The sequence below is a fragment of the Adiantum capillus-veneris genome, chromosome 15, assembly GCF_014529385.1.
Source record: "Adiantum capillus-veneris isolate H3 chromosome 15, ASM1452938v2, whole genome shotgun sequence".
Taxonomy (NCBI): domain Eukaryota; kingdom Viridiplantae; phylum Streptophyta; class Polypodiopsida; order Polypodiales; family Pteridaceae; genus Adiantum; species Adiantum capillus-veneris.
The window spans coordinates 70,808,685-70,822,089 of record NC_140945.1 but is presented as its reverse complement, the minus strand read 5'-3'; the positions used below and the strand labels follow the sequence as shown (position 1 = coordinate 70,822,089).

The 13,405-nt window shown below is 45.1% G+C and overlaps 1 protein-coding gene across 1 annotated transcript in view; it reads left to right on the top strand.

The window, feature by feature from the left end:
* LOC147440863 (uncharacterized) overlaps positions 1–9,190 on the top strand; it is a 63,370-nt gene extending 54,180 nt beyond the window's left edge. The window contains exon 3 of the mRNA XM_086482667.1: positions 8,542–9,190. Within this exon, the coding sequence (XP_086338793.1) occupies positions 8,542–8,752 (211 nt within the window). The 3' untranslated portion in view covers positions 8,753–9,190. The remainder of the gene's footprint in view (positions 1–8,541) is intronic.
* Positions 9,191–13,405: the final 4,215 nt, after the last annotated feature.

Below are 13,405 nucleotides of genomic sequence, written 5' to 3'. Positions count from 1 at the left end.
TGGGTCATTTATATTCCCATCTTTAACAAGAGATTATTTAGCCTATTGATTTAAGGGATAAGTACATACTCTAGAAAAGAAACATGTACGAACTGTTTAATACATGCGTTAAGATTTCTCAATAACAAGATCTCTCTCCTAATATTGGGTTTCACTCGCCCCATGGTTGGGAAATACTAGTACATTGTTTGAGCTCTTGCCTTCGACTCCAGAATTAGTTTCCAATTCCCATTCCTTTTGGATGTAAGATATACCTCTTATCACTCTAGCTTACCGTTGGATCTCGCCGATAGAGCCTAAACAAAAGAAAAATTGCAAGAACCGTGAAAAGCACAACCTAACTTCATATTCTGTCATACATAGAGGCCTTTGTTGCTATGATCCACAACTGACCAAGAGCAATGACCTGCGCTTTGATACCACTGCTACAAGCGGAGGCGCAGAGAGCCCTACAAATATCAAGAATAACATAATACAATCCATAAATTGACAGATCTGCATACCTGACATGTCCACAAGCACGTAATCAAAGCTATAAACGAACAGAGAGCGAGAGAGCACATGCAGGTGCACCTCCTAGAGTGGAGTGCTACACCGGCACGGCGAGAGAGAGAAAAGAGGAGAGGAGAGGAGAAAGACACAAGCACTGGGTGCAATCTCCCCCCGTGCAAGAGTGAGCATTTCCCTCTTGCACGTATTTATTTATCGATTCTTTCAATACTAAAAAATGATTACACATTGGCCGGCCGGACTTAAATGGCCTTAGCTCATAAAGAGCATTTAAATAATGCCATCCTTTTGCATCACCTTTCATTAAATATCTAATATCTAACCAACCCAAATGATTTTCTCATATTAAACTGATCTTTAATGTGGGATAATGAACGGGAACAAGGGTTCAATATAGACATGTGCTTACGGATCTATCTCAATATGGGGCCAATGGTAAAGGGGCCCAAATGAGAGATGGTTTGTCAAAGAGCAAGGTTAACTAATAGAGCTTAAAAGACCTTAGGGTTAGCTTCATTAAAGACCTCCAATGGTTAGTGTTAAAAGTCCTTTGACCTTAAGCAAGCTAGGGCTGAGCTTGAGGTTGGAACCCAATCTAAACTTGTCTTTGACCTTAAGCAAACTAGGACTGTGCTTGAGGTGGGAATCCGACCTAAACTTGCCTTTGATCTTAGGCAAGCTAGGGCTGAGCTTGAGGTGGGAACTCCACCTAAGGTGTTTGTCATGCTTGATGACTAAGGTACTTGAGGTACTTGTCACACTTAATGAGGAAGTTGCTTGAGAAGCTTCCTATGCATGGGGGGTAAGATGCTTGAGTCAAAAAGAGACCTACACACTTAATGAGGAAGTTGCTTGAGAAGCTTCCTATGCATGGGGGTAAGATGCTTGAGTCAAAAAGAGACCCTACACACTTAATGAGGAAGTTGCTTGAGAAGCTTCCTATGCATAAAAGTCCCAAAGTTAGGGGAATCTTTGACCTAACCTTCCACTCACCCAAAGGGCATCCCTTTTCTAAAGGGGCACATGAGACACATGTCAAACTCACTAAGCTTAACCACATGGTGTGCTTGAATGCTATTGGTTGGGCTGAAGAGGGGTCCAATGAGCTTCTACTTCCATCCAACAAATATCTAGATATTTTCAAGCTCTCTCTCTCTAAGGGGTAAGGAGGACACTTGTCAAAAGACTACCCATGTACTTGACTGCATGTTACATGTGATTGGCTAGGGGGAGAGGGGTCCAATGAGCTTGCAACGTGTAGAAAAGTCACCACTTGCCCAAAGCAAGGAGGGGGGGGGGGGGGTGCTAGGGGGATATACTCCACACACACACTCATTTGCAACGGCATTCTCACTTGGTGAAAGTTGAGGAACTTCACCTCCTTCTCCAAGCTTGTGAGAAGTAAGAGCCTACACCAACACTCTTGGCTATGGAATGCAAATCCAACCAAGAGCCACTCTTCAATGTGTAAGCTTGCCATCTTCTCCATCTTCATTACTATGCTATTATGTATGCTAGCAAGAAGAGTGATGATACGTGAGGAACTAGTTCTTTCTCCTATGGAATATTTCTTCTTTCTCTTCCCTACCCTCATTCCCCGCTAGCTCTCTCCACCTTCGAAGGTGTTTGAGGCCTTGGGACTAAGGCTTGGGATAGTTAATGCTTTCTACAAGTTTATGTTATGCTTGTGATGCATGAAGCTTTCCATCTTCATTGCATTACGTAGGTCACAAGGAACACAAAGATTGTATTGTACCAAGTCTCTCTTGATGGAAGAAACTATTATACAAATGCCTATTGGAGGGGGGACCGGCTCCATATGAATCCGGTCCTCAACTATTGTCATGTTCTCTAAACTCTCTCTCTCTCTTGCAAAAGTATTGTTCATGCCAAGTTAACTAAGTACCATGTTTATGTTGCTACTATCAATTAAGTTCACCCGCTATGCTCACAAAGTAATCTCTCAAAAGTGCTTCACCTAATTTCCTAATTCCGCTACTCTCAAAGTTCATAGGCCATTTTCATTACATCACCCTTAGACTTTTCCACTTGTCACCTGCAATACATAAATCATTTTCCATTTTCATTACAGATAACAAGCATATACCTTTGCTATCTGGCCTTTGCGGGCTAATCTGTGAAGCTCCATGGAAGAGATGAGAGGGGTAGAGAGAACACTACAGTCTACGGTCACCCTGTAGGGTGATGATCCTACCACCATGCTCAAATTGTAGCGTGTTGTGCAAATAGCTCCTCACTAGACTAGGGTCCAGGCTATACAGCCACTCCCTGTCTAGGCACACGTCTGCGCTAGCCAAATGCATAACGGGAAAGTTAAGCGTAGCCTTGTAGTCCTGCATGGCTAATGGAACCCCCAAGACTATGGTATTCCATACCTTCTTTATCATAACCATTGGCCAAGCCAACAATGTACTCATGATCACTCACTGTCTCTGGCAACCTTAACTTATTAATCAACGAGTAGTTTAAGAAGTTATGGCTAGCTCCATCATCTATGAAACGGTGACTTTACGGCCACCTATGGTATCATACATGCGCACCATGTCATGCGGACCTACGCTAGGCTGCCACAACCGTGTCACCAATAAGCATGGCGCTCGTCACAGTGGCACATTGTCACCTTTCTGAACTCTCCGGAACTGAGAAGAAGCGTCTGTACCGTGTGCAACTGCCTAGAGGATTTATCATCTCTTTTAGGCTCATTGCCACTTGTGCTAGCTTTGAGCTTTGGGCATTCGGCTTTGGAGTGTCCTACTTCATTGCAGCTAAAGCAACGATTTTCCTTTCGTGTTTTAACATAGCTCTCTTTTTTCTGCAATTCAGACTCTTGTTTTTTTTCAAAATGGCTACGGTTTTTTAGTCCAACGACCACCTTGACCGCCGTGTTCAGTCCATAGTTACCCGGAACGCGGAACGGGAACGGCAACGGGATCCCCGCGGAACGGGGGAACGGCTAGGGGTCCGGAACGGGAACGTCGCGGAACGAGAGGTATAAAAACACCCAAATAGTGCAATTTTTAGCTCCTTGTGTTTAAATACAAGGAGTATTAGAGTGCTTTCACTCTAATACTCACAAAAAACTCGTTTTGAAGACCATTCAACCTTGCTATGACTAGATGATGAGAGAGAGAGAGAGAGAGAGAGAGAGAGAGAGAGAGAGAGAGAGAGAGAGAGAGTGAGATGGAGAGGGAGAGATTTGAGAGAGTGGGAGGGAGAGGAAGAGAGCTTGAAGGCTTGAAGCCTTGAGCCTTGAGAGAGTGAGTCTTGAGAGGGAGAGATCTTGAGAGTGAGAGGGAGAGAGCTTGAGCCTTGAGGATTAGCTTGTGAAGAGAAAGGGGGAGGGGGGTGCATTTTATGAGTCCTTGAGGCCTTGCACACTTTCAAAAGAAGCCCAAACATTTACTTCAATTTTTTCAATTTTTGCCAAATTTGTTTGTAGCCGTTGGCCGTTCCAGGGGCATTCCGGAATGGTCCGGGGGCGTTTCGGAACGTTTCGGAACGGCCTTTCCGGTTTGCATTGGCCACCCGGAACGTCAGACATTCTGGGACGTTCCGGAACGTTCGGGAAGGGAACTACCCCCCGGAACGCCGGAACGGGGGCTAGGGGGCGTTCCCTGGTAACTATGGTTCAGTCCTCTTCCCCTGCCTCTTACTACGGAACCCCTTTCCTATAAACCTTGACCCTTTTTTCTCTTTTTTCCCAGCCCTACCTGCTCCATCTCGCGTACCTCGACGCTTGATGTCATCGTATATCTATGCGTACTTGATCCCCCCAGATAAGCCCTTTAGTTGAAGAGGCTCAACGTACTCAAGGTAATCATTTGTGAGGCCCCTCTTGACGCCCCGCAAAGTCTGGAATGCATCAGATTCCTTTAAGCTTGAGCACTATCTCTCTGTGGTCCGAAATATATTGAGTTAGGGACTTGTTCTGCATCGAGAACTTGTCCCATAACTCCTAGTTTTGCTCTTCCTCATTGCTTGGCAAGAACTCTTTTCGAAAACATTGTTTCAAACTCTACCCAAGTGGCAGGACGAGTGGTCAAATCATCCACCACTTGTACGCCTTATCCACCACTTGTACGCCTTGCCGGTCAATAGGAAACTCCCAGGTGATCTGCTGGAGTAAAGGGATCTTGCCAAAAGCACTCCCTTATTCCCGCTGTACTCGCCTAGGGGCGGGCTGTCCCAAGCACAGAGCCGCCAATGTCTTGACTCAAGATCTGACAGGTCGGGGTCTATGACACAAGTTCTCCCGCTAATGCCCACAACTCTGATTCACCGGAAGTAGCACTCGGTCACCTCATGTGTCTCAACAGTGACTGTGGAGACGACCATTCCTCTAAACCTCGAAGAACGTGTAGGATCCTGTGTCTGAGAAGCCCTAATTGAGATGAGGATCTCCATACACGTGAAAGCCCCCATCCAACACGAAGCTGTCGGCATCTCCATAGGGGTGTACCACTCTGCAGGTATGGCCTCTATAATATCCTAACACATCTCTGTACACCCCTCATGTCTCGCATTTGAATCCTCTGAGTCTCCTCAGAAAGTACTTTAAACTGTAGCCAGTCCCAAATGAGCAGGCTGGACCCTCTGCCATGGGACCCAAAGAGACATGAGGCCTGGGACTACCAACCATGTGGCCTTGCTGTGTGCTAATCAAAGGGTTCCAAACAAGTGGCTACCTCAAACGCTCCTCTATGCATGTGGGTTGATGTTGCTCAAGGCCACCCCGTAGTTGCTTCCAAGATCGAAGCAAGCTCGCAGCAAAGCGATCCTCCCATATCTTGCTCAGGCCTACTCTGCGCAGCTTTGTGAAAATCCAACGGGCGGAAGGGCTCCATGGGCCGCCTGTCTGTGGGACCTTGGTCCGAATCCGGTGAAGCAACAGCTCCTTTGAGGGCTCCTCTCTTGGAAGAAGTCCTCTGACCACAAGCTTCTTGTCACGTAGCTTGTAACGGTTGCATCCTGGTCGACCGCCTTCCGACGAAGAGTCGGGAAGGGGAGGCTCAGGGATAGACCGCGCGGTCGTAGTGCCCAGGCGGCCGGACCTATGTGGACAGGCAAGCCACACTATAAAAGGTCCGGGAATGAGAGGCAAGCCTTATTCTTCTCATGGCTGGGTGGTGAACAACAGACCGGACCCTCTCCTGCCTGTAGCGGCATTATGTCCGTGTAACATTGGTATCAGAGCAAGGTCTTGATTTTTAGGAGACCGGTTGCATGAAGCGGGCTTGGTCTTCAATTTTTTTAATTATTTGGAGTGGTGGATAAGTCGATGAGTTTTTGTGGAGCTAAGGAGATAAGAAATCTTTGCAACGAGGAAGAAGGTGCGCAGAGAATTGGAACACCATCGTTTTGGCAGAGAGCTTGAGCGCACTCTCATTCAAGCTCTCTCGTCCTCTTGCTCTTTCCGTTATGAGATGCTTTTGAGAGCAGTTGCTTTTGGGTGAAGTGCTTTTGAACCTGATGCTTTTGGGGCTCTGCTTTTGGGCATCCCTTGTAAGTCTAAAAGAGCCCTTGGGCCTCTCACTCTGCAAAGTATTTGGATGCAGAGTCTGAGAGTAGAGGACCCTTGGGAGTTGTACTTTGCTGTGAGCAATAATAAAGAAATACCGAAAGGGGCACCAATCTTTGGGGCTAGTGCTTCTGGGCGTGCAACTCCGCCGTGTCTTGTCGACTCTCTCTCTCTCTCTCTCTCTCTCTCTCTCTCTCTCTCTCTCTCTCTCTAGTTTCCTACAATGTTAAAGTGCTGTGTGTGAGCGCTAATAAAAGAGGAAAATGCTATAACCTTTTTATCACCAAGTGTGGTAGATTGGTTATGCCATTTCCCTCTTGAATAACAGGTCTTGAGTTCAACTCTTCTCGTCGGATAGATTTTTAAGGTCTCTTGGGATAGTTTCCTAATCCGTTAAAACAATCTTCTTCTTCTTCTTCTCTCTCTCTCTCTCTCTCTCTCTCTCTCTCTCTCTCTCTCTCTCTCTTAAAGTTCAGTGATTTTGAAGTTTCCGTTCGTGTGTTGCTATTGATTTCTCGCTTGGAGTGTCAAGCCTGTAACATTGACCGAAAGCTTGCCTTGTTTGATTTCGTTCAGTTCACATAGCATATCTTCCTCCCCTGTTGTCAGTGTATTCCAGACGGAATGCCTTTATCAATTTGCTTTATGTCCACAAATTGCAAGCTGGATAGTGGTAGTACTACTTGCTGCATCCTTCAGTGTCTATGGGAAGTATTCTCCCATTCATCCTCATCAATGTTTTTCAATTTTGCATACTGCTCAAATGCTTGTATATGAACATCTGGTTCGTCCTTCTTCCCACCCTTGAATATCAGAAAGGCAATTCATCATTGGAGCATTCCCCATGTCTGGACTTGTGATAATTTGATTCTCGCTCTATGTGTCTGGACTTTCTTTACGATTATACTTCTTCTCTCTGTGCCTGTGTTTACTTCAGTGATTCGTGTCAGCATCCCATTTGTTGTTGTATTGACGGTGTCCACATCATTCTTCTTATCTGACTTCCGATGTACCGATTTCCTGCTTCGTCTCCTACCATCACTACCATCCGTCTGAACCTTTGCTTTGCCCTTTTGTCTGCCTTGCGAGACCCCTGGGATCGAGAGTGTCTTTCAGCCCTCTCTGAATGCCTTCTCCTTGACTGAGCAGAATGCTGGGAGCCCCCAAGCCCATCAGTATCTCTCCGGTCAAGGTTGGCGTCCGTCTCCTCATTCTTGAAATTGGGCTCCCCATCAAAGCCGTGCTCCGATTCTTCAACCACTATGTTGATATGGTCCTGTTCCTCTGCGAAAACTGTAGTAGGTCTCCTGCCTCTTCCTGCACGTTCGTGCGCCATTGCGAATGTTCAGATAACTCCAAATTCCAACTGGGAGATAGGTTCCTGTCAAGAGCTTGAGCTCACCATCGTGATTGCCAAAATGGAATGAGTTGGTCACTGCTGACAGCTATTCCAGGTTGAAGATTTAGAGTTAGATATCAGATCAGATGGAGAATCAGATTCAGACTTTAGACAAGTACGAAAATCAGATACAGACTGAAATGAAATTTCAAAGACAGAAGCTCGACACAAGAATTGGAACTGGGCACCAGGTGTTAATGCAACATAGCCAAATGACAACAACTCAATGATTCCAAGGACTCGCTGTAAACTACGGGGTGATAGCCCCTCAAAATGAAGTAGCGGGTCCTATTTATAAATACCCGGACTGGATTTTGATTGACTGTACACTGTTACAGTTACTGTGGTAATTATAGCTGGTAAATGCCAGATCCGACTATGTAATCTGACTGTGAACAAGCGCGTGGCTAAGGCCTCTTCCCACCACCTACAGTCACACTGAATGGAGATGCCATGCCCACTTGGGAGGAGACTGAGAGACCATCACTGCAGACAATCAGAGCTATGATTCAGCGTCAAAGAAGGAAGATGACAAGGCATTTTCATCATATAGAGATACATCTTTCGTGGAGAGAGATACTTTGTTGAAAGAGAACCCGTGACACTTGTATATTTGTGACCATGGATGTACTTTTATACATGCATTTTTTAGCCTGTAGCTTTAGGCTTCTTCTAGGTTTTTTGAAGGAAAACATTTCAATGTTCCATTGTATGAACTAGTTTGGTCTTGTAAACCGCATTGGTCTCTGAAGAGATGTTAATCTCCTCTCTCTCTCTCTCTCTCTCTCTCTCTCTCTCTCTCTTCAACGTGCCAATCCCTTTATGGCCTGGACTGAAAACATACATACATGCTGCAAAGATTCTTACTAATCCATCGTTTGACTGGTGTGAGCATGCCACTTTGTATTGTTCTACTGTCTGAGACCTCTTTTGCTAGTTTGGCAACAATTGGCCTGGGTACAAGTATGTTCCAACTTCCGATGACTCTTTATTTTCTTTGCATTATAGCACATTGTATTGGCTTTCCTCTTAGCGAATTAGTTTTCTGAAGTCCGAGGTGGATAATAGCTAACAAGCGCGCTCATTGAATCAGGCTATACCACAAGTTAATTTACGTAAGCCGTGTGGAGTTTGCTTGGGATTACATTAAGAAGGGGCACTTACATGTGCCGGAGTTTGTGCTTGAGCATGATAAGGAACTTGAACACAGACCCTTGATGGATTACTGGGTGGATTCAGATCCTCTCGGTGCATATGGCGTTTCTGGTGGGGGTCCTCGCCATTCAGTCAATTGGGCTTCTTGAAGATCGAGATTCTATTGTGTTATATTTTAAAAGATGATTTTATGTAAGGTGTTTAGGAGGATTTTGAGTAGAAGAATCGGGCCTTCCGTGACGTGAAAGAGCAAACAGAATTTGTACGTGTAAGCTTACAAAAAGCGTTGTACGTCTAAGGTTATATGCCTCTCCAGCACCTCCTTGTAACCAAAGGAACCCATGGAATGCAAGCTAAGTGACTCTCTTTCTACAAAAGCAGGTAGGAGTTCTGGTGGTCATCCCAATTATGGAAGGGACTCATGTACAAGCTATGGTTTGGAAGTCATACCTCTATTTGCTTATCAATCCAAATGGACTGGTACAAGCTATGGCTTTTCAACAGCTCATTATTAGAACGGTCATTTTGAGCAAGCTGGCAACCTCTTTTACTATGTGAAATGAATCACTGTTTTACCTTGGATTTGATATTCATGGCTACTGTTTTTTTGACAGATTCTATATTATGTCCACAGAAGAGTAGACGAAAACAGGGGAATTCTTCCCTTCATCGTTGCTTCTCTATCATAGTGGTGTATCGAGTCTGTAAATTCATGCAACGACGGTTTTTGTTTTTGAGCAGGAAAAATTAGTTTGTTTCATCCCGGGTTTTATCTTAGGTTGGTAGCTTAGTGGGGCTGTGTAGTGTTTAAAACTTTGCATAATGGAGCTGATGATCAGATTATGGAAATGCATTTACTGAAGCTTCCTAGTCGGCCTTGCAGAATCGTGATATCCATGGAGTTTTTTGTCTACACATAAGACAAGCTATTGCACTATTAGAGCAAGGCTGATGTGAAGAGGTTTTAGTTCTATTTTGTGTTTCATTTTCCTGCTAAAGGTTTAGACTTGATGGCAGGTAGCCGTTTTCAGAAGCAGGTAATATTGCTTCAATATGTACGGATAGTCACAGATGACTTCACGCACATGCCAAGTGCCACCATGACTTCCTAGTCAGCCTTGCAGATTCTTATTATTTACCAACACTCTTTGTACATAGACAAGCTGATTGCGGGGTGCACTAGGGTGGTTGGTTGTAGTTGAGTGCATTTTTCGATTGTGAGTAAATACGACGTGTGGATGCGCTGCACATGCCCATGCGTGTGCACACACAATGATGTTGGACCTGACCATTAGACACAAATTTGTGTTTATATTGTGGTGTGGGTGTCCGACCACCTGGTGTGGGCGGACATGTAGGCAAGTTCTTGGCATGTAACTGGTATCGTTCCTATAAAGATAGGTTGCCGACTATTGAGGAGGCAGACCTAGTTTGCAGTATAGCTCTCTCTCTAGCCTCACGTGACGTGTACGTCACAATATCTTGAATCTTTTTTATTTTGGTGGAATCATTAGTACATCCCTTTGCTGGTAATAGCTCCACAACTTATCTGATAACCATCTCACACAACAAATTTCTCTTTTGATTCATTCCTTGACTCCAGCTCTACGCCAAAAGTAGCGTCTTGCCTTAATATTCATTTAACTTGGTCCTATTCTTGAACTAAAAAAGGATTGGAAAAACTAGGCAATTAACTATCTGATCAAATGCTAAACAATTGTTACTTCAGAAGCTTTTCATGTAAGGATGGGTATTGAATCCTCAAGCATACCAACGCTAATTGGGAAGATGGAGGTTTCCATGCCTTAACTTCACTGTTTTTGGACCTTATAAGTTCTCAAAGTAAAAGTAACATATTTAAGTTAATGTCGAACTTTGTTTGGTCGATTGCATAACTTGGCAACAATGAGGTGAGGATATTAAGAGAAGATTAAAGGCTACTGAAATTGTTTTTCTTTTTCGGGTTTGTCACATGCATTGAAAGAATATATATATAGAGTAGTAGTGAACTCAAATTAGAGGAAATGTTTAATCTTTAACCCCTCTTAAACAAGTTCTAGCAATGGCTTATTATATGTAATAAAAGTTTTTTTGCCCTTTCACCTTTGCAATGGTTTGCAAACATTGCATTCATTTCTGTGGTGTGGGTGAACTTAAATCAAGAATCATGTGGCATTGTGGTGGGCACTTCCAAGTGTGACGCCCCAGAATCTGGGCGCGTCGGGGAGGGGACCTTTGGGGCCCGGCTCGGATGGGACCGGCTCGGGTCGGGGTGTTTCTTCAAGGGGTCCTGGCGCGGACGGCATCGGCTCAGGAGGGCCCGGCTCGGGTCGAGGTGTTGCTTCAAGGGGTCCTGGCGCGGACGACACCGGCTCAGGAGGGCCCGGCTCGGACGGGACCGGCTCGGGCGTGGTTGCGTTCCATGGGTCGACGGCCGTTTGCGTTTCGCGGGTCTTCGCGGGTCTTGCGTTCCGGGTCCCTAGCCCCACGTAGCCTCAGGCTCTGTCGCACTGACGGAGGGTCATAGCGTGCCCCGGGGAACTTTGCGTGGAGTCCCCACGGTGCGCGAGTGCGTGGAGTGAGGCTACAGTGTCTAGGTGGGGGGTCCCCTCCCGTGGCCGGTCTCGGGAGGCTCATACCCCTTATATACACCTCCGTTTGAAGAGAGTTCGACGACCGCGTCGAACGTGGGAAAAGAGTGCTTGGCTATGCATGAGGCCGTGGGGACAAAGGGGTGCATATAAGTGCAAGTGATCAAAACTGTTCCCAAAATGCAAGTAATTCGGCATGCTTTGTTTTTGTACTTTTGAGAATAAAGTGAGTGTGTGTATTTTTGGGGTTTTGGCAGAAGGCTGAAAAATGTATGCTTTGAACACCCAAGTAGAATTCCCCGTACTTGAGCATTCCCCGAATAGGTAACCCAGTGTGCGCGGAGCCACCTGCTGCGTTGGCCCGCGCGGAGGCTTCTTGAAAGCCGAATCTGAAATAGCGTTCCGTCGCAATGCAGCACTTGCGAGTTGGTCCCTGTTTGGACGTCGTTTGGATCTTCAGCTCAGCATGGGCCACAAAACGTGGCCGGGGCGCGACGAACACCGTTGGCTTGGTTCGTCGCGTTTTTGGTGGTTCTCTGTTTTTGTCATAAAGAGCCCTCTGGCTCGCATCTGCCTTTTCTTCATGTGGAGAGCCCTGTCTGGCTCGCATCTTTGCTTTTTGTGTTTGGAGGTGTCCGGCTCGGATCGGGGCCGGCGCGGGTCACGGGTGACGGCCCGGTGTTCAGGGAACGTGTCACGGGGACGGAGGGCGTGTGGTTGCTTTCTGGGCACTTCCTAGGGATTTTATGAGTACTATGATACAAGGTAGTTGGTAGGTTGTAGTAATTATGGTGGGTGATAACTTAAAAGACAAAAGAATAGTTCTCCATCTTACGCCACCCTACTTACCTAATCATTGGCTCGCAATCAAAGATGATTGTAACATTAACACAATCTTTATCTTATGGCCAAATATGAGAGGATTTGGTAATGTTTTCTTGTCTTTCATGTTTCTTGAGGTCAATTTTTGTGTTTGATGTGAGAGATTTAATAGACTTACAGAATTGGAACAAAATACCAGAAGACCTTTGCCTATGCTAGTATATAGGCTCGAGACAATGCTTGTGTTTGAAACCATTGACCTAGAAGATTCCATAGATTGACGATTGGGAGCATTAAGTGTGTGCAACCCATTGTCCTTCCAATTATGAAAACTACTTTGGGGTGGTTGTCATGATCAATGCAATCAAGGCTAAATGGTGCACTAACAAGTGAAATCATAACATCTCTCTTGACTACATAATGACTAGGTTTATTGCTTGTGGTTGCATGCTTAAAGAGAAGCTCTTTGACCACTGCAAGATTGCTTCAAGAATATTGATCAATAGATCCTAATCCCTCATAGAGAAACACCTGCTGCCATTATGATCAACCATTATACAAGGCTCATTGCTTGTTTGGCCAACAAAGAGGCATGGATTGGTCAATGGATATAGTAATATATATGCCATTGAGTTGGCAACATAGACAAGAAAAGAGGTGCAAACAAGCGACGGCATACAAAGTCGGGTTGTGGGTGTGTCCATTCGTTATTTCAACACCTTCATGGCATCATTAAGGACATTATCATGAGCCATGACATTCAGGAGGGACACAAACATGCCCTTGTGCATGCCTCTACCACTTGTCAGTGCATGTCGCTAAAGATCTTGCCATCCATCCACTTTTTATGACACCAAAACAAGTGTAGATTTTGCTACATCAGATGTGCATACAAGGTGCCCTTGATCAACATATTCAATATTTTTGGGCTTTGGGTGGGGTTTTTGCCACGTGCTTTCAACTACCTTTTGGTTATATTGTAAGAGCTTTTGGAGACTATGAACGAAGTGCAATGTTTGTAGGAGCTCTTCCTTTGAGCAAGTTGAAGAACATAGCATCGCCAGATCATGGCATCATCCAAGTGATAACCAAAATTGTTGTACATAATGGTGACGGTAATTCCAAGTGCTTGTTTATCCTTTTGCAAAAAAATTGTGTAACCCTAATTTGGATGGTCTCACCTATACCCATGGGCTGAGTGGAAGCTTATTCATGCTTATCTTTAGCATAGGATCAGGATTAGGAATAGAAATCATGTCAAAAAATTCAATTTTTGAGTGCGTATGTGCATGCTTTAATTCTCGCAAGTTTGTGGAAAAAGTGCAAAAATTAGACCTAAGTCAGTGATTTGGTGTGGTTATTGCAATGTGCAAGTGGGATTTTTCCTAC